General features: G+C 42.4%; 2 protein-coding genes and 1 long non-coding RNA gene across 7 annotated transcripts in view; 1 reads left to right on the top strand and 2 right to left on the bottom strand.

Moving 5' to 3' along the window:
• Positions 1-1,123: 1,123 nt before the first annotated feature.
• IL17D (interleukin 17D) lies at positions 1,124-12,603 on the bottom strand. Its single transcript, XM_088159480.1, has 3 exons — positions 12,495-12,603; positions 12,097-12,407; positions 1,124-3,116 (listed from the first exon to the last, which is right to left on the bottom strand). Exons 1-3 carry the CDS (start codon positions 12,507-12,509, stop codon positions 2,801-2,803), a joined length of 642 nt encoding a protein of 213 aa, XP_088015606.1. The 5' UTR covers positions 12,510-12,603; the 3' UTR covers positions 1,124-2,800.
• Positions 12,604-12,890: 287 nt separating this feature from the next.
• LOC148224767 (uncharacterized) lies at positions 12,891-20,386 on the top strand. Its single transcript, XR_015801386.1, has 2 exons — positions 12,891-13,381; positions 17,217-20,386. It is a non-coding gene; the product is annotated as an uncharacterized LOC148224767 (long non-coding RNA).
• The window catches only part of IFT88 (intraflagellar transport 88), a 42,771-nt gene continuing 41,184 nt past the window's right edge, over positions 19,680-21,266 (bottom strand). For all 5 annotated transcript variants that reach the window (XM_088159477.1, XM_014877656.2, XM_088159476.1 and 2 more), the window contains one exon: positions 19,680-20,682. In XM_088159477.1, coding sequence (XP_088015603.1) covers positions 20,561-20,682 — 122 coding nt within the window. In that variant the 3' untranslated portion in view covers positions 19,680-20,560. The remainder of the gene's footprint in view (positions 20,683-21,266) is intronic.

Below are 21,266 nucleotides of genomic sequence, written 5' to 3'. Positions count from 1 at the left end.
ACACCTAACTGGAAAGCTGGATCAGGAAGCAAATTGGCTCAGCTAAAAAGTCTGTCATGGAGGAAAAGGAGGCTAAAGAAGGGAAAATGGGCTTCTGAACAAAATAACGTAAAGATACCTGAACCATGGGAAGCTTTCTGCACTTGTTGCAGTGCGACAAGAAGGGGGTTGCCAACACAAGCGCTCTGTTGATCATGGAGGTTTTGCAGTTCTCAAATACATTCAAGTCATCCAATTTCTGAAGCTTTCTATAAGCTAAAGCATCTACTTTTCTGAATTGGAGAAACTGATTATGTTCCATTTACCTGATTTTAGCTTGCACCTCTCAGGAATTCCCTGAACATGCTCTAGTTACTTGAAAACCTCAAAATGACTCCATAATTTATGTCTGGAGGACAAGAGAGTTGCAAAAAAAAAGAGAAGATAATTTTGTTTTTCCTCCATATCATGCAAATATATCCCTGTGCTCTAATAACTAATTCGTTGCAGATAAATTTGTGTAACAAAATTGTGTGGGCAGACAATGAATTCTGCTAGAGGGCAGTGTTTGGCCAGACTTAGTTGGTAGCCCACCTGGCTATTTACTAAATGTCAGGTGCTGCATGGTTGGACATTTTGCTGTTGTTGTTTGGGGTCATTTTATTGCCTGTTAGGGTGAAGACTTGCCTTTCTATGCCACGGAGTCTGAAGGTTCAACTTCACGCTACCTTAAGTGTATCTGTGGAGAAAAACCTCACAATGTAATGGTGAAACTGGAAGGCATCACCTACTGAAACATCACCTTCTCTAGTTCTGTGGGTCAGCCTCCCTTTTGAGCCCCTCTGATTACCATTTCCCTATGCTCAGAGGGTGAGAAAGTCCTCAACATTAGGAGGAAGGAAAGGAGGTAGTAATTGCTGCAAGTATTTACATTCTCTGGGGAAAAGGTAACTACCTGTAATTGCTGGCAGCAGCCAGTCAATTAGCTGTTCTCTGAGTAGTATAAACATTTTATGACCATCTTTGAACTCACCTTTGAGGATCCCCTTGAGATAGAAGCATCACAATCTGAGGAAACACAGATCTAAAGACAAGGAGAATTGAGGAAAAGCATCTGCACTAAACACACAGCTACACACTTCAATCTGATATAATGATGGGAATCTTTATTTGTTTCTCGAGTTCTTAAAGTTATTTTAGGCTTTGTAAGAAGTTTCACAGATTGCACTGTAAAAATACTGTTATGCTAGACTGAATCACAGAGAGCACAGTCAATAATTATGCATCAAGACATGGAGTTGTCATATGACTTTCATTCTGTTACAGAATCAACTTGTTAATTGTGATTAGCTCTTTCCATTCTTCATCCGACAACACTCCAAAAAAGATAGTGTTTATGTAGAGTAGGGTCTTTCTCTGCTATGAATTAAGGCCAATTTTGAGACTTGTAATGTAGCAGATACACTGCTGCATATGATGTTTATTCTATAAAGATACTGCAGTCATGATCCTTCAGCTGGGAAAGAGAGTCTCTGCTGTGCATTCAGGGGTTTATCTGTTTTGGTGAGTGTGGCCCTCTGAGGGATTGTTTGTTCAAGGCATGCCTGGTCATTCTTGATTCTCATTCACTAGGCTCAGTCAACTTCAGTCTCTTGTTCTGGAAATGCAAGTCTTTGCGTATGCAGGGATTCTGGTGAGGGCTTGCCATCAAGTTCCATCAGCAGTAGGCTGCACAGATGGAAGGCTGCCCATCCACAGACCATCAGCTTTTGCAGGGGATCATCTGTTACGTGTAGCATAAGGAGAAATGAGTAACTGTAATTGTAAAAATCAGTTGGATTTAACAAGTTGGATTGGCTGGGACTCAACGACTTTTTGTAGGATCTGGAAGTTAAGACCTAGCCTGCTTGCTCACCTGCAGTGCTCCTGAGGTGAAGCTGATCCTTGGTACTTACTTTTTAACAGGGAATCTCCTCTCCTGAAATTAAAAAGGTTTTAAAAGGTTAAAAAGGCCTTTCAGCTGCATGGAACAGTTTTATCACAAGGAAGTTAAGAAGTCAGTGATGGATGAAATCAAATACAGAATTCTTGGGACACAAACTGTGTTTTTTCTAATTGGTATTTTCAGTGTAAGTAGACTTAGTCCACATCAAGAAAGTCCACTGGATTTTTACAATATTCTATCATGTATTTTCTCAACACCTTAGTACCATTAGCAATTTGACAAGTTTAAAAATAGCAAGCACATAGAAAATTGCTTCATTAATGACTCCAACTCAGCAAAGGTTTCCTTGCTGTAGTGTATAAATTAGTCAGAGTTAACAGCTCAGAGGCAAAGCTTGGAGTTTATGCAGTATAAAGGCTCTCCCAGCCTGAGAAATTATCCTTGTAACTGCCGATTTGTCACGTGTAAGGCAGCTATGTTTTTTTATATAAGGGTACTTAAAAGTAGAATATAAGAGATTCCTTAAAAATATCTACAACCAGTAGCTTGCTATAGTAGAAGCTACCATGTCTTACAGTTGCATCATCTTCTAAAATTTATTGTGAATAAGCAAAGATAAAATGTTCTGCTCTAAGGAAGAAAAAAGGCTACTATGGAGTTTGCAATAATGAACTAAACAAGTTTACATGAACTAAAGAAGTTGAATGAATTGCCATCTCTAATCGTCTGAGTGACTGGACTTTCCATCTTATATCTGAAATAACTGTAAGCAGAAAAAGAGGGCGACTGAGTGTGTTTGCTGCTGCGGTGCAGTTTCCTGAAGTGGTGAGATGATGATGTGAGGCCAGTACTGCAACATGACTTTTAATGCATTCTTCATTCCGACGAGGGCTTGTTCTGGCCCACCAACAACTTCACTTCTTGCTTATCTATGCTGGAGTTGGCGCTCTCTGCCTCCTTGTCCTGCTCAGGGACGCAGGTGCAGCCCACGGGGATGGTGATGTAATCCTCGGTGTAGACGTAGCGGCCCCCGGCGCAGGCGGGCGTGCGGCGCAGGATGACCGTGGGCATGAACACTGGCGTGCTGCGGAAGTGCAAGCTCTCCTCGCCAAAGATCCCCATCAGGCAGCCTTTGCACAGGCAGTAGGCTTCGGGAATGTACTTGGGGTATCTCGTGGGATCATAGGAAATCCTAGAGGGAAGCAAATAAAGATTCATTAGTACCTCTGAAACCAGGTATACGCATCTGGAATGATATAATCTTATATATTATTATAATTATTGTATCATTATAACAACTGTATCATGTTTTTGTTGTCTTCGCCAGGAAAAATAGCTGTAGCTGTTGCTGTCTGGCTTCTAATTTGTAAAGAAAAATACACGAACAGCTTACAGAACTGATTAGGTCATACAGTACACATGCAAGTATAAGGTCTCTGGCTTTCTGAACTGTGAGATTCAAGGGTTTAAACAGGGTAAGTTTTGCGTTTTGGACTGAATGGGTAAACAACGCATTAAACAGGGCCCTTGGGCATTTCTAAACTTTGTATCTGCTTTGAGTTCTTCAAGAACTGGAACAAATCTTTGTAAACATTATTATTGTTAAAGCCGTGACATGATGTTTTAAAATGTAGTAATTTAAATAGAATTGAATTGTACTATTATTTCTGCAATAGGTTTTCCTCCCTAGTATACTCAGGGTCATAAATGTGCCTTCCCCTTGAAAGCAGAACTCTGTATTGCTTTTTCTACTCTATCTTCTTCTAACCAGAGAAGAGCAACATTTTCATGCCCACGCTGAGATAAACTGCAGCTTGCTGGGATGGGGCATCCACAGCTTTTCTGGGCAGCCTGTGCCAGTGTCTTCCCAGTATCTGATCTAAGCCTGCCCTCTTCCAGTTTAAAGCCATTATTCCTTGTCCTATCACTCCATGCCCTTGTGAAGAGTCTTTGTCCAGCTCTCTTGTTGGTCCTTTTTAGATACTGGGAGGCTCAGCCTGTCTTTATAGGAGAGGTTCTCCATCCCTCTGAGTGTTTTCATGGCCTTCTCTGGACTCACTCTATCAGGTCCTCATCCTTCTTGTGTTGTGCTCCCAGAGCTGAATGCAGTCCTCCAGGTGGGATCTCTTAATAGATCTTAAAGTGATCTTAAATCTTAACAGATGTAAAGCAATTTCTAAATCGTCTTTCCCAGGGTTGGCAGCACTTCCTTCAGTATCAAAGTGTTGAACTTTTATCTCTCCAGGCTGTGTCTGAGATGAGGTTTCAGGTTTGGAAGAGGCAGAAACCTAAGTCTGCCTCAAGCTGTGACTGCAGTCACTGCTGGTCAACAAAATCTGTCCTTGTGAGAACAGGCAGCCTGGCTCTCCCTCTCACACCCACCCCTGGGCTGACACTGACGTGTTTTTGGTCACAGGATTGATCAAGGAACACATTCAGCTGAGGAGTAACTCCATCAAAAGCTGGGGTTTGGTCTGCCAGCTGTTTTGCCACACATGTACACAGAGCTCTGCACCAATCAGCCAGAGTGAACAAGCAGCTTTAGGCAGGGACAGAAGGGAGCTGCCCTTTTCAGAAATATCACCAGTTTATCTGGTTAAAGGAAATCTGGAATCACAGCTTTTGCCAAACACAAACTTGATTATCCTGTCATATATATATATATAATGACCATTATGTATTATGTATATTTATATGTAAATTCCCTTTCAGGAAAGGGAATGAAATTTTGAAATCAGAAGACAAAGTCTCACAAACACTCTGGAATGGAGATATGATACATTAAAATGCAATGGAACAAAACCAGAAAATTTAGAAATGGACCGAGATGGAATAAGGGGCAGTCAAAAGCACCAAAACTTAGCAAATTTAATTTAATTAAAATCCTGACATTGGGGAAGAAAGGTAAACAAAGAGTGAGGAGAAGACGCTAAGGAAATTAAAAGCTAATAAAAGAAAGGGAAAATTCCGAAACCAAGTGAAAACTCTAAAAGTGAATGGGATGAAAAGTGCAGGAAAATGGACCAAAGATTGCCCAAATAATCCTCACTGAAATCTTGAAATCAGAAGACAAACTCTAACAAACTCTTTGGAAAGGAGATATGATCAAATAAAATGTAATGGAAAAAAACCCAGAAAATTTGGAAATGGAGTGACTACAACCAAATGGACTGAGATGAAATGAGGGGCAGTGAAAAAGATGAAAACTTGCCAAAATTACTCCAAATAAAATACTGAAATCTCGGAAGGAAGGTAAAAATGTGTGTAGAAAAGATGCTAAGGAAATTAAATGCTTTTTTAAAAAAAGGGAAAATTCTGAAACCGAGTGAAAACACTAAAAGTGAATGGGATGATAAGAAGTGCAGGGAAATGGACTGAAGCTTGCCCAAATAATCCTCAATGATATCTTGAAATTAGAAGATAAAGTCTAAGAAATCCTATGGAAAGGAGGTATGATCAAATAAAATATCATGGAAAAAAAACCCAGAAAATTTGGAAATGGAGTGACTACAACCAAATGGTCTGAGATGGAATAAGGGGCAGTGAAAAGCACCAAAACTTCGCAAATTTAATCCCATTAAAATCCTGACATCAGGGAAGAAAGGTAAACAAAGAGAGAGGAGAAGATGCTAAGGAAATTAAAGGCTGAAAAAAAGAAGAGAAAATTCCAAAATCAAGTGAAAATACTAAAAGTACAAGGGATGATAAGAAGTGCAGGGAAATGGACTGAAGCTTGCCCAAATAATCTTCATTGAAATCACAAGATTTCATTCCCTTTCCTGAAAGGAAAAGGAAATATATCTATATTCCCTTTATATTTATTTATTTTATATATATATATATATATATATATATATATATATATATATATAAAATGTAAGAATTTGTTTTCTCACAAAAAAATCTGAGCAGTTCTCTTATAGCCAGACATCTGTGATGTTGCAGATATTTTTTGCAATGCTCCTCTATCCCATTTATACCCACTTATTTTCCCCAGGAAATATCTTCATGTTACAGGATCTCACACCAGTGTGAAATAAAATGTCTGGTAGCCAGCAGAAGGGAAGAAAGGGGAACACAGGCCTTTCTACTGTGATACATTCCCATTTCAAACTCAAGCGTGATTAATTTCAGTGGTGGATTGTTAAACACACCATGTGTCAAGTTATTGGTATTTCTTCTACTCTATTATCTCTAGCACCTGGTTTATGATGTTACTGGAAAGCATGAACAGGCTTCTGCCTGCAAACATGAGAGGTTTAACTCATAACAGGAGAACACTGTCACTGGAATCATAGCCTACAATCTTTCTCCTCCAGATTCCCACATGGAAAAAGTCAAGTATTAATGGGGTGAGTTTTTTTGAAGATGGTGTGGTTGTGACACGGTTTTCTACTTTCCAAGGGAAAAAATCTCTTATATTACTAAGTTCAATGTCAATATATCAGGTGAGGACTGGAAGGAATCAGAGAGAATCCAAACTTAGTGATGGATTCAAAATATAGATGTGGTTTTGCATCCAGACCAGAACTTCAAGGCTGAAGCCTCTAAGAAATGCTTCCTGAAATTAATACCTTAACTCAAATGTCACTAAAATTTGGAGCCATATACAAGGTTCTACATCTTCAGCCCAAACCTGTTCAGAAAAGCCATATAAATAAAACCTCATTTGTGTCTTTCTAGGCAACCCAGACCTACTTGGTTTGGAGCCACTAAGACACACCAGTAACACCCAGCATTTAACTGAATAAATGCATCTGGACCTGCCTCCTTCTGCTTGCATGAACTGAGCATAATCACGCTGTGCAGAGAACGACCCCTGCCTCAGCTGCTGTAGTTGGATTCCTCCTTTTACTCCAACCACTACAAGTCATGTTTTAACATCTTCTGCTGGAAGACGGTAAACGTTTTTCATCAGGTTAATTAACCAGGTAAAAATGCATGCTCCAAGTTCCTGCTACGTCTTTCCTACACCCAAGAGATGGACAGAGCGGGGAAGAGTGGTGGAAAACCAGAGAAGGGCAACTTTCCACTGGTACTCAAGTGTCCCCTGCAGCCTTGTGTCACTTGCTTGGCCACTGCTGCAAACCAGACAGCCCAGACACTTTGATGAGGATTGCCCTTGTCCTGTGAACTCAGGTCACCACTGTGTAAGGCGAAGTTTGCCTTGCCAGCACTCCTGGTTCACAAGTGACAGGAGCAGCGAGCTGTTCTGGGCTGCTCTATTCCCATCTGCTGGAACAAGAAGCAGGTTTGTGCTGAACTGGAACTGCTAATGAAGTGTGACTCGACTGCTTTTCCTTATGACCCTATGAGTGCTTTGAGAGCTCCCAGTGAAAAACAAACTTCCTGCCATTTATGTACTAAGCCTGGAAACTCAAGAGAAAACTTTCTGTCAGAAGTAAAACTCTTACAGAGACTTAATTTGCCTTCTCCTGTACCACTACTTTCATATGTAGTATTTTTAATAATATTGTCACTTCGTAATTTCCAAGCTTCTGATTCCACAGGGTCAGATGCTGTGCTGGGGCAGGGAGCTGGCTCTTCAGAAAATCACTCTTAGCACTGGGCTAACAGCTGGATGTTATCAAAAGTCTAATAAGCAGATCATCATCCCCTTCCTTCACACTCTGAAATACTTACAGGATTAAGAGCTAACAGCTTTTCTCCCCCTTGCCAAGACATTTATTTCCCTAAAGCAGGTGTTCTTTTGTTCATATTATGCTTAGTTTATTTTATATATAGGCAGCAACATAGGTATTACTACTATAGGTAGCACAGTGCTTGCACAAAAATAGCCCAGTGCTAACTGATTTTCTAAAGAGTTGTAAAAACGTGCTCAACTAAAAAGGATGGCAGCTTTGCATACCCTTGTATTCTTTTCTTTGGCTGCATCTTTGGGGCATGCACACTGTGCCACATGATAATGTTAAATCCTGAAAAATGCCTTGGATAACCTTCCAGAAAATCACTGGAGTATTATTTGAAGGAAAGCCCTCCTGTATGATTTTGTTCAAACACACTGCAGACAAGCTTGGCTTTTACCAGTGAAAAAGGACTTGTCTGTATTACTTTTACTAAGATTTTATGTAAATTAGCACTAAACCAAGGATACTTATAAATTGAAACTGTTTCTTGAAAAACAGAAAAAACAAGCTGGGCAATGTTTGAGAGAGGGACTGGCTAACTTGGCTAACATCATCAGAGCAACACGGACAATAAAAGTTAAATCTTTGTAAATTAACCATTAGTAGACGCCAAGAGTAGGCCCCAGGGGCAGAAACAAAAGCCACAGGATTTGGAAATTCAGAAACGTGAATGACTTCTTGAATACACATAAAGTTCACTAAATTCACTAAGAAGTGTGTTTGCAAACTAGCTATGATAGTTATTATAGCCTTAAGACATCAGAAAATAAAAATAGAGCCGATATATACAGCTGGTTAATGAATGTCATTTGTGCTCTGCAGCACCACGAATGGAATCACAAATCAGCACTACCTGTGAAAGTGCTGCTGACTTCAGCAGATCAGATTTTTCAACATTTGCTCTCAGTTTTATGATCAGACCCCCACAAATGTTTAGGCAGACATTTAAAATTAATCCTTTTTATAATTACTCTTATCCATGAGCAACTTTTCTCTGGAGCTGTGCTTGCACTGCTAATGATTCACCATGGCTTCTGTAAATGTTACCAAGAGCACCCATCCTGTGCTGTCAGCAGGGTCTGCAGGTCCACACATATTATTAATTCTCGTTAAGCAACTCTGAACCATAGCAGTAGTGAAATGGCCCATGCCAGAACCTCCTTGTACAAGCAGGCTTTCTGGATTTCATTGACTGTCCATGTAATACTGCTAAAAAGGACAAGTAGCCCCTGGATAGATGTCACAAACTGGCACACAGTCAGCCTGATGATTTCATGGAAGGCCGATTTCATGGCAGAACTTCCACTGCTGGCTCTATTTTTTTAAAAAGCTGAGTAATTTGTAGCTCAACTTCCTGAACTGCTGAGCAAATCCAGCATGCTCAACTGACTTCAGGGAGCTCTGCTGACTCTTTATAGCTCTGCAGAGCAAAGAGTGATTTGCGTGATTCAACTCTGTGCCCTGAGTTATATACTGATCTCCTGTGGCCACCAGGATGGAATTTCAGTATCAGGCACATCAACTAGTATTTTCCCCCTAACTTTTGCCTTAAATACCACCTGTAGGTTGCTGCTAGCAGCAGGGTTGGGGACCAGATGGATCTGCAGTGCAATCCATGTATACAACTCCTGTATCTCTGGGTTGCAGCAAGCCAAAAATGATGTAAGTCTTGATTTCTGAATAACCAAATTAAAAGAACGAGTAATGGAAAATAAACAGTAAGCACAGAACAAGGACAAGCGAAGAAGCCACACAAGGATTATCTGAGCTTTGAGCCAGTCATACCTAATTCTTCCACTTAAACAGAATGACAGGCTTGGGATACAGATGATGCAGTAGAGTCAACGTTATACACAGCTCTCTAAGTAATATATTTGATTCTTTCTCATAAATGCTGATATGAAAAAATTCCAGTTGACTTGGACTGAACAGTCATATGAACAGAAGAATTACAAGCAGCAGTGTTAAACAACAGGGAGCAGGTGCCTGGGGAGATATTCAGGGGAAGGTAAGTAGAGCCAGACTTAATATCTGTATTATTAATGACCTGGAATAGGGAGTATAAACAGTATGTTAATGAAATCTGCAGATGGTAACAATGGGAACTGCTGCAACATCAATGAAGACAGAAAAATGGCATGAAGTATCTCAGGCATTAAAATGCATGTCAAAAAGAAAATAGAGCCTTTATGCACAGAGCAGAAATTAATTGCACTGTAAGTCTTTAGGTGCAGAAAAGAAGCTGGAGAGCAGGATGTCTGTGAGACGCTGGAATGGGACAAGTATCTTGATGCAAGTTTCAAGTAGTCAAATTCAGCCTTTGAGCAGTGTCCTATCAGGGCATACAAGAGGGGCTTGCCCACAGTGAATTTATTTATGAGCATTCACCACTAGAACAACTTTGGTGATTCAGAAGGCAGTTCAGGAGACAGCAATGAATCTGTGAAGGGGAGCAATTTATGAGGGAAAATAATTAAATGCAAGTAGGCTTGTCAAGAAAGTGCTGTAATACAGAAGAGAGCTGTGTGTAGCTTTTCTCCAGCCATGGAGAAGAAATTGTTGGGATTGTATAAGTGAAATTGGTTAATCATTGACAAAGCATAATGGGACATTACTTGCAGTCTTTAATGGAGAGCCATGTGTCCCTCTCAAAGATATTGAGTAACTCTAATGGGATTAAAGAGCTTCCAGGGTACCCAGTTGAAGACCACAGAACAAAATAAATTTTAACATCTAGTATCAAAATCTATGAGGCAGTAGGTGGTAAAAGCTAATACACATTAGCAATCTTATATTTTACACTTTAATTACACATCTTGAGATATCTGTTGCTGTCTCATTGCACACTAATGATACAGTAAAAATGCAGCCACAAAAAAAGCTGTAAATGAGATCTGTTAACTGGACAGAGTACTCAGGCCTCTTTACCCTAGAGAAATATTTTTCCCTCTGAATATAATTTTAGATTTTGCTTTTAATGGTGTAATATTTGTTCCCCACTATCTTTTAAAATTCCTAGCTTGGAGATGTCATCAAGTTACTTGTATGTGAATGGTTAGTGGTCTGTCTGAAAACACTTTGATAAAAAGTACAGTGGGTTTACTTTTGTAAGCCAAGACCCAAAAAGCAGCTGCTTCTCTTAAGAAGTAAGCCTATACAGAGCTCCAGCTGAAAATAAATACCTGCCCAATGAGATATAAGGATGGAAGGCACTGTTTTCCAACCAGAGGAACAATTCTCTGATAGCACTAGTATTTTGCAAAACCACTGTAAAAAATACCTGAGCCCAGTGGTAGGTGTTTTGTTCGTGGTATTTGCTTTGTGCACTCTTAGGTAGTTTAAAAATCCTCAGTCTTCTTAGAGAAAATGTATGGCTAAAAATACTTTGCTTATGAAAGGCTTACTCAGCAAATAAACCATCTTTCTCTCAGTAGGATTACTTCTTACATTAAAAGCGAGCAAAACCCATGCCATAAAATAAATATTTAATGGAGAGCCTAACAAGGAGATAACTGTTTGCTGAATACACCAGAGCTGCATGGAAGTGTATACTAGGGATAATGTATAAAAAGTAGCAAGAAAGTTCCTGCTATGTTTGCACATTTTAGCCTCCTGTTGTCAGCAGTCCTTTACAGAAAGCTGTAAACAGAACTCAGTCTTATTCAAACCACCAAAAGACTTCTTAGTCTTCTGAGAATGTGATCATACACTGGCTTTAGTGTACTAGATCAGTGGTTTCCAAACATTTTCCCCATAGCTTCCTACAGAAGTGCAGGCCCTTGTTTCGTGTATTAACCAGCCTTACAACCAATTTACTTTACTTAGTGTTTTTTTGTGTCCCCTAAAAATAGTCTGTCAGCCCCTGTTTCTACCTCAGGGGAAGGAGGTTTGCAAAGCACAGTTTGAAAGCACAGGTGTAGAATATTGCTGTACTCGTTCCTTGCCTGCGCTCCAAAGCAAAGGGGACAAACCCCTTAGTGGTGTTTGGTAGGTGAAGATATGGCTCTCTTGGTCGGTGACCAGAACACAGACTGTACCCTGATGTATTTTAGAAATAGGGGAGTGTCTGGAGTCACATTTTGGGGAAAGCATCTGAGCCCCTCCGTGGCTGCTGCAGAGTGAAGAGGTGCTTCTTTGGTGATGATCCTTTGCTGAGGGTCCTCTGATTGTCACATACAACAATTTGCCTAAGTGACTTTTTGAGGGTTGTCTGTGCTGCCGGGTGGGTGTGGGTGTGGATGTGGGTGTAAGCTCCATCCCACGATTTGCTCCACCTCATTCATTTATCTTTTTGCCCATTAGACATATTCCTCACACAAGCTGTTTTTACATAATTGCCTTATATCGCCTACTTAGACGTGTGCTTTAGCACCTTCCCTGCACTGCCCGGTGCCGTGGCCGCCCCTCGCCTCCCGAGCCGTCCCGGGCACGGCGCGGCAAAGCCGGCGGAGCCCGGGGACACCTCCTCGGCTCCTTCAACCCCCGATGCGGCCGCACCCCCCTTCCCCCGACGCCCGGAGTCACCTGTATGCCCAGGGCGATGCGCTGCGCAGGTTGACGGGGAGCCGGACCCTCTTGTCTGCGGGCGGCCGTGCCCCGGCGGGGCAGCTGGCGTTGTGCTGGCGGCCCGGCGGCTCGGGCTGCAGGGTGTGGTGGAAGGCGCTGAGCATGCCCGCCGCCAGCCGCCCGTACAGCTGCTCCAGCAGCTCCTCGGGCCGCTCGCCGCAGCTCCGGGTCCGCGCCGGCCGCTGCTTGGGCGCCCTGGCGGCCTCCGGGCGGAGCGGGAGCAGAGCGGCGCAGAGCAGCGCCAGCAGAGCCGCCAGCGCCGCCCGCACCTGCAACGACGGCGCCGTCAGCGGGGATGGGGACACCGGGGACACCGCGCCCGCCCGACACCGCCCGCAGCCCCCGCAGCCCCTTACCCTGCCTCGCTGCATGGCGGCCGGGCTGCTTCTCCTCCAGGGAGCCGGGAGAGCGGCGGGCTGCGGCGCCGCGCCGTGCCACTGGCTCTCCCGGCGGAGGAGCTGTTGGAAAAGTGCCCCGCGCCTCACTGCATCTCCCCTGGCCTCGCCTGCCAGGAACATGTTCGGCGGCGCTCACGGCGGCGGCGAGCGCTCGGCGGCGGGCGCGGGCCGGTCCCGCATCCCAGCGCTGCCCGGGGACACCCCGGGGACACTCCGCGGGCACGAGCGGATCCGGGCCCCGTCCCCGCCGGCCGCCGTCCCGCCCCGGGCCGCGGTCACCCCGGCGAGCCACCGACCCGGCGCTCCCCGCAAGCCCGGGGCTGCCGTCGGGAGCCCCGCTCTCCCTCTCACCACACCGGCGGCACGGGCAGGAACAGAGATGTCCCCAACCCCGCCGGGACCCTCGGCATCCAGGGGCACCCTCTGGGCCAGGGCACGAGACTGAGGTAGAGCCAAGGGGATCTGGCCCAGTCGGAAGCAAAGTGTAAAGGCTGATGTAAAAAAAATGTGCGGATTTACAGCTGGGGAAAGGGACTGCTCTAGCCCGGGCTCTCCCAGACACTTCAGGGCATTTGCCACTGTCCCTCGTAGGGGTTTGGGATTTCCGACTTGCCTGACTCCAGGTAGCACCTCTGGCATGTTTCTCCATCCCAGCTGTGTCGTTTCTCCAGCAGGTACCGAGGTGGCTGATGCCCAGCATGAAGCCTGGGGCTGGCGATCGTGAGGCCTTATCCTGCCGAGGCAGCCTGGGGCAGACACCCGCGGCAGGGTCACTCTGCTGCCTGCGAGAGAAGCCACTTCAGAAAAAGAGAAATTTGCATCGTACCTGCCTAAAGGAGGTTGAGGTGAGCCTCAGCTCTAATGGCTTCTCCATCTATTCTGTACTTGTAAAAGCACATGATGCAATATATTCATGGTATGTGGCACAACCCACTAAAATAAGCATATAAATAGTACTCTGGTTCATAGAAGATGTGGTCCACTGAAATGGTGTGCATTAAAAATAGACTTTAGGATTCATCACTTGAATAAAATATTTCACGTGCTGTGATTAAGTCCTGTGCATCTCTTGAGGCATTTAGGATAAGGATAGTTATATATGAAAATACTGGTTAGGAATAAGAAAAAATGGAATCATAAATCATACAAGGACTGAAAAACCCCAACTTGGTACCACAGAAATACAAGACATCAACTTCACCAAACTGGCTAGAGTTGAAGCAGAATGGTCTGGCATTCATAATGTAATGAAGTGTCTTGATTTTGTGGTTTCTGAAAAGTCCTGCAGTTAAGTCTAACTATGATTTTTAGTGATTTTGGTGCCATATGCATCACAGGTCAGTATCACTTACTAGCGGTATCTTGACCTCTAACTGTGTGGGATTTGAATCAGATTTCAACTCTGAGGAAGGACAATTTTAAATTGAATTCCAAGCTCTCCAAATTGCAGTCATGTCCTCAGGTGAAAGACTGGGACAAGGTGTGTGTCCATTTAGCCCAGTCCAGTCTAACCCCTGACCATGCACCTGGCCTTGTGTTACTTCACCACCTTCGAGTGGTATGTGTGGCAACATGGCAAATATTTATCACCATAGGTATTTTTATATTACTCTTTCTAAGACAAACCAACATCTTGAGAAATTTCAGATTTCTGAGTAGCATGAGGATGTCACAGTTGGCTTTGGAAAACGTGAAATTTACATACTTTCTTTATATGCATGGACATTTCTGGGAGAGGTCTGCCTTGAAAAATCAGAGCAGATGAAAAGAAAACAATGGCACAGGCATTAAATTGTCATTGAATTTAAGGCTTTGTGTCTTACCCAGGCAATAGCTGCATTGTATTGTCTTATGAAAAATCACATTGCCTCAAATAATAAGAACCACAGAAGGGCAGCAAATGAGATTGCATTACAGAGGAACTTGGAGTGCTGTGTCAGTTCTTGTGGCATAGAGACATCTGAGTCATAAAATATTCCCTAATACACTTTGGCAACTTACGTTCTTCCAGGACTTTAAGAAATTACTAACCAGTATCTTTGTCATTGGTGTTAATTTAAAATTTTCTTAGAATTTGAGGGGGATTTAAAATACCTATACAAATGAAATAGTGAAAAAATATTTAGTAATATATATGTATAAATCCATCCTGAATTTGATGTAATACAGGATATTTCAATCAATGAATTCAGGACTATTCAACTATTCAGAATTATGTCTTTCACTTTTACATGATATTCTTTATAATGTTCTTTCTGGAGAATGTCATTGGGAGTGGTATCTACCTCTCTCCTGGGATTATCACCACAGTGATCATTGTCAGATAGTAAGTTCAGTTCCACAAATTCCTGCTATGAGAAAGTCAGGATGTTCCAAAGAAAACTAAGCTCTGCAAGAATAACACAGACATTTTTACTGAGTTCATACAAATAAGAAGAAACATTTTCTGCACCTGATTCCCCCAGAGAGCATTTCATGTCATGTTAAACACTGAAACGTGTTTAACAAAAGACAGACTAGGTTTGTGTCTTCAACCTAATATTGTTACCAACAGCTGGAGAAAAATGTGTCATAGCAGGAGAAAAAAAATCCTTTTCAAATATGTTACCATCAGACCATTATGATAATTTGGGAAATTGTTCCAGAGCCATTGGAATGATGGTGAAAACCTGACAGTAAGTGTAAGAATGTAGCCCTTCCCAGACACATTAATCCCCAAGGAGCAGCATTGTCAGGACATTTTCTATTTGGGGTTGTTGTCTTCCATGGCTGCTCTGGCACACAACAGCCAGTTTCAGATACTATGGTTCACACCTAAATAAATCACATTTGTGTGACAAGCATTATTAATGATACCACAGTAATAAGCTTGTCACAAAAATGGCAGAATTGCCCTACAGTGGCATATTCCAAATGCTTATTCCCATCCTGGTACAGCATTAATGAGATCCTATCTCTATCTGAAGTAATGATATGAAAAATATTTTTAAAATCATCATACTGACCTCCAAGTTGAACTCATGTTGTTGGGTGGAACAAACATTCAGTTGGCATCTCCAGCAGGTAAATCTTCGGAGAGAAAATTAAATTACTCCCCAAAGATGTCCTTTCCCCTCACATTCTGTTTGCAGATAACCTGTCACCCAAACTCTTCCGTTCCCATTCATCTTCCCTGCAGTTGTAAGCATTGTAATATCACTGCAATGTCCATGCCATGGCATCTTCTGCAGCAACACCTCAGCGTATTTTACAGTTGTTAGGCAATGTAACCTTACAAAAGTGAATTCTTGAGAAGTGCAGAATCTTCAAAAGACTTCATTTTGCCAAGGGGAAACTAAAGAGCAAGCAGGTTAAAAATAGCGTTTTTACAATAAAGTTGATCATCCATGTCCTTGACATAAAGAATAATCAAAATATAACAAATTAGATTAATTTATTATGAGCTCATACTGCTCTTGCAAAGAGCAACAGCCCTTTATCATAAAATTTTATCATAAAACTATTTATTGGCAATTTTTGGGTGCCCCATCCCTTGAAGTGTTCAAGGCCAGTTTGGTTGAGGCTTGAAGCAACCTGGTCTAGTGGAAGGTGTCTGCCCACAACAGGGGCTTGGAACTGGATGATCTTTAAGGTCTCTTCCAACTCAAACCATTCTATGATTCTATGAATTATATCTTTGTACAATTTTCAATTCCTATTTTACTCTGGAATAGCTTGGTTTTAGAAGTAATCTGTAATCTGTAGTGAAGGATGTTCAGAGAAAAAAATGAAATATGTGATTAAGTATGTTTGATGCTGTAGAGCTAGGCTTATTTAGAAATAAATAAGATACAATTCAAGTAGTCATTTATATTTGGCTACTGTACAAAGATGTTTTCCATACATGTAAAGAGTAAGGTAACTTGGTATGTAAAGTTCCTGTCCTGAGGAAGATCTCAAGTCTAAGAGGTCAACTGAGGAATGTTAATTATTGTATAATAATCTTTTCATGACAATAGAAGCTAAAATATCTCATGAGTCAGTTCCTCAAGAGGGTCAGCATTATCCTAGGTTTAATGTTGCTGCTCTTCTAACATAAAATAATAAATTAATATAATAGCAAGAATCTTAAATGGTTGATCTACTAATTCCAGAATGATAAACACAAGATGGGGGTTTAAATGCTGCTGGAAGCACATACCTGCAGTGTGTGACTTCTGGAGATGCAGTCTGTTTTGTGCAACCAAGCCTGACAAAAAGTTTCTGCTTGAATTTCTTGGATGAAAATAGAATTATTTAGCTCATTCAGGTTTCCATTCCTGTGGTTTCTAAGACCTATCACAGGACCAAGGGCATCCTACATGCCAGCAGGGAACACAACTCACTGCACCCGAGCTAAATGCCAGCCAAGGACAGGGTCAGGGACATCACATCAACATAGCACAATAATTCCATATAAACCAGGTAATTATTTGAAACAACCACTCCACTGGCCTGGCCACATTTCCGTGGAGAGCTGAGCTGCCTGAATCCTGCAGGTGTGTTCACCTGTGTGACAGCCTGAGGCATTCCAACAACATGGTGACACAGCACTTCAGATGTGCATGTAGCTTCTTTCTCAACAGATTCCAGTCTAATCTCCATCAGGGATCACTCTTCAGCCTTGAGTCCAGTCCTTGAGTCTTGTGTTCCCTCATACAGAACATCTTACACCAGAGAAGAAGGATGATGCACTGAAGCTGCTTCCCAAGAATGGTTCCTGGCCCAGGCTTACCTTTGGATCATGCAAGGCAATTGTCTGGAAGATGAATTATCATGGCCCAAACCTGTGCTACTGTGCACTACTGTGCTACTGGTCTTACAGAACAGCTGGGTACACATCCCCTCCTCTGCTCTGGGCTTGCCCTGGCTACGTTGCAGTTCTAGTAGAGATGCAGCCATAGTGAACATGGTTTTGAAGTGGATGAACCTGGGCTACATAATTTTGACTGTCAGCAGGACTCATTATTCCGGTGTTGGAGCTGGATCACATGGCTTTCTGTCAGTTCAGAACAAGCTCAACTGTGCTTGCAAAATAACATGCAAATTCATCATAACCCAAAGCATTATATAATCAGATCCTCATGCTGTAGGAAACAGTATGTTCCAGAAGTCCCTGGGCGTCTGTACATAGGAAACAACATGTTCCAGAACTGCCTGTGAGTTTGTGCAGGGCTGGAACAAAAGTGCAATTGTTTGGAATCCACAGAATTTTACCCAATGTACAGTTATGCATCTGGACAAACTGAATTGAGAAACTGCTGCTGATCAAAATCTCCCTGATATCTGCAGGGGTGTTTCTACAGATGAAGATATGAACTGTATCTCAAGTTATTGGTACTTCATGCCACTTTATCATGGACATGCTTATGTGATTATATCATTTGATTAGATGCTATATTGGGTTTGCATGGCCAAACTTTGGTAGTGGGGGGCTACAGGGGTGGCTTCTGTGAGAAGCTGACAGAAGTTTCCTCCATATCCAGTGGAGACAATGCCAGGCAGCTCCAAGTGCTGCTGATTAAGACTGGACCTACTAGAAATGGTGGTAACGACCCTGAGATAACATATTTAAGAACAATTTTTAAAAAGTTACTGCACAGATCTAATTGCAGCCAGAGAAGGGCAGGGTGAGAACATGTGAAGGGACAGCCTCACGGATCCCAGGCACAGCACAGAAGGAGGGGCAGGAGGTGCTCCAGGCATTGGAGCTGAGATTCCCCTGCAGCCCCTGCTGCAGACTGTGGTGAAGCAGCTGTGCCCCTGCAGCCCATGGAGATGCACAGGGGTGCAGAGATCCACCTGGAGCCCGTGGAGGAGCCCAGGCTGGAGCAGGTGGATGTCTGAGACATGGCTGTCACCCTGTGGGAGGCCCCTAGGGAGAGGAGCCCATGCTGGAGCAGCCTGGAGAAGAGTGACCCATGTCCCTCAAGCTGTTGCTCATGAGACGGACTCACATTGGAGAAGTTCATGGAGAACTGTCTGCCACGGGAGGGACCCCATGGTGCAGCAGGGGAACAACTCCTCTCCCTGAGCAGTGGGAGAAGCCATGGAACTGATCATGACCCTCATTCCCTGTCTCCCTGAGCCACTGAGGGAGAAAGTAGAGCTGGGAAGAAGGGAGCGGTAGGGGGGAAGGTGTTCTGAAAGTTTTACTATTCATTATCCTGCTCTGTTTTTGTTAACAATAAATTCAATTAATATCTCTAATTTGAACCTATTTTGCCTGTGATGGTAATTGGTGAATGATCTCCCATGGTCCTTAACCCATTCTCTCCCCTGCCCAGCTGCAGAGGGGTGATAGGCTTCAGTGGGTGCCAGGCATCCAGCCAGGGTCAACCACTGGAGGCTACTCAAACGTGTTTGTGTTAGAAGACCATGGCAGTATCTCTCCTGCCTTCTCTTCTGCACTGTTCCACAGCTTTATCTACATTCCCTGCCACGCTCCCATATATTTTCTCTGACTGTGATTAACTCAGCCACTGCAGTCTGTAGCTGAAAATGCTCCCTCCTGCATGGCACATTGCATCCTGGTGGTCTAGGTCTTCCAAGACTAAGCCTGACAGAAAGAACTACCATGACATCTAAGAGTACATCATTCTACAACCAGAGCAGTAGATACAGCAGGACTGAGGAACAGGCAAGAGAGACTTGCAGAAATAAGGCAGCTGCCATCCACTTCCTTCTCATGCTCTTTTCCTCAGAAGGATCAGGCCCCAGAGCTTACCTTGTCTTTCTTCTTTGGTGAGCCCCTCGGAGTGTTCCATGAACAGCACTGAACACGCTCTGCTCGTACCATCAGGCGGAAGCGGTACAATCCCAGATGGAATGCTGCTGCAGTCCCAGGGGAAGCATGCTACACACAAAGCAGCTCATACACCCCACAAGAGACTTCTGACCACTTGCAGACATCCTATGAAACTGGGCAGTGTTTTTAAAACCTGAAAAAACATTTCATGAAGATACAAAGAGACTTCTCCACTGTCACTGGGAAACAGTCTGAGCACCAACACTGAGAAATAGCACTGAAAATTTCAGAAGACTGAATTCTTGCATTTTAAAGTGCAATAACTAAAATCTAACTATTAAACCAAACTCATGCCAGTGTTCCAAAAACAAGCCATCTGAGTGGACTAGGTTTGCAAGTATTTATTAGGAAATTCTGAACACCTGACTAATATTTTTCATCTCCCCAAAGTGATTCCTACTACAGGAATTTAACATGTCTCAGTAACTTCAGACCAAACTTGTTCAGTTCATAAGCAAAATGGTGATTTCTGTAACTAACCTCTTTGCCCATACTCAGCTTAGGCTGTAGAAAACTACCACTGTGTGGTTGGTGCCACAGTCTCCAACATAACACTCAAGAGCTGCAATCTAATTAGCAATTCTGAACAAACTAGGCTGAAATCCCGACAACTCTGACCACACAAAATAAAATCCAAAAATAAGGACATTTTGTCAAAAGACTGCAAAATGGTCCTGGTTCATCTAAGTGTAGACTAAAATTAAGATGCTTTCTTTGGTATCAATACAAAGTGATTTGCTGAATTGGGACCTTAAGGAAGACCAAGGTCATACCCAGCATTTTCAGGTGAGTTCATAGGAATAAATTCTGGCTTTGGATGAAGGATACAGAATTTTCAAGCTTACAAGCATTGCTTCGAGGTATTTTGCATTGAAAGATGACATTTTAGAGGCTTCTCTGTTTCATATTGTCATCATATTTATCTCTGAAAGCAAAAGCTTTACACGTTTGATACAGCTTGCAATGTGTTTGAGTACTTGTGTAGATCTTATGCATGAGTAAAATAACCTCACCATTATTTTTTTTAATCAATCACAGAAGACACTGCAATTACAAATCCATATTTTTAACATAAGGTACCAGATGTTCAAAGTATTTCACAAATAGTTTATAAAAATCCACTACAAATCATTATGAATTAAAAGTTTTTCAGCTAAAACTTTTACAAGGATTTAAAAAATGATGAGTGGTCCATAGGCTATTCTGGAAGCAAATCTTCTCCTAGTTCTTCATCAGCAAAATCATCTTCCTCTGTTCTTTTTCTTGCTGCTGTTTTTGGTCTTTCTGGTTGTGGGCCAAGTGGATCTGCGTAGGAGGCATCTAGGGTTTACATAAATACATGTGAAACACTTACAAACTATTTTAGCTTTAACTTTAGCTGGTTTTAAACATACAAAATCAAATACAAGATTAGGATTTAGCACTACACATCTGTGTCTTTGAAATGCAGATCAGAAAGAGCATATGAACGCTGAAGGAGAACAAAACACTGCATTCAGGAACATTCAGGGCACAAGAGCAAAGTTCCTGAGTTCTACTGATAGAAGCTTTTTGGTGTTTTAAAAAATAAATTTCTCTTATTACAACTACAGTGAGAAAAAGACTTTGGAAACATGCAAGGAACAGCAAGACTGATGACTTGTTTGAGGAATAGCTTTTTAGGAAGTACCACATTCCACATGGATTTGGGTTTTTAAACCCCTTTGAAAATTCAGTCTTACTGAAGAATCTATGACTGCAGAATGGCAAGAACTGACTTAAAGGATGCAGCAGACAGCTATTGAAATATTAACAATGGGCAACATTTCTTAATATTTACAATTACTTTATAGTGAGCTCTGAACAATGAAGTGAAAGCCTCATTTTCATGGGAAAATGTTTCCCCAATTATCTAATTTTACATG

This window comes from Sturnus vulgaris, chromosome 2 (assembly GCF_052056855.1).
Source record: "Sturnus vulgaris isolate bStuVul1 chromosome 2, bStuVul1.hap1, whole genome shotgun sequence".
Classification (NCBI taxonomy): Eukaryota; Metazoa; Chordata; class Aves; order Passeriformes; family Sturnidae; genus Sturnus; species Sturnus vulgaris.
Note: the sequence above shows the minus strand (reverse complement) of the source record. Positions and strands in the feature narration are given on the sequence as shown.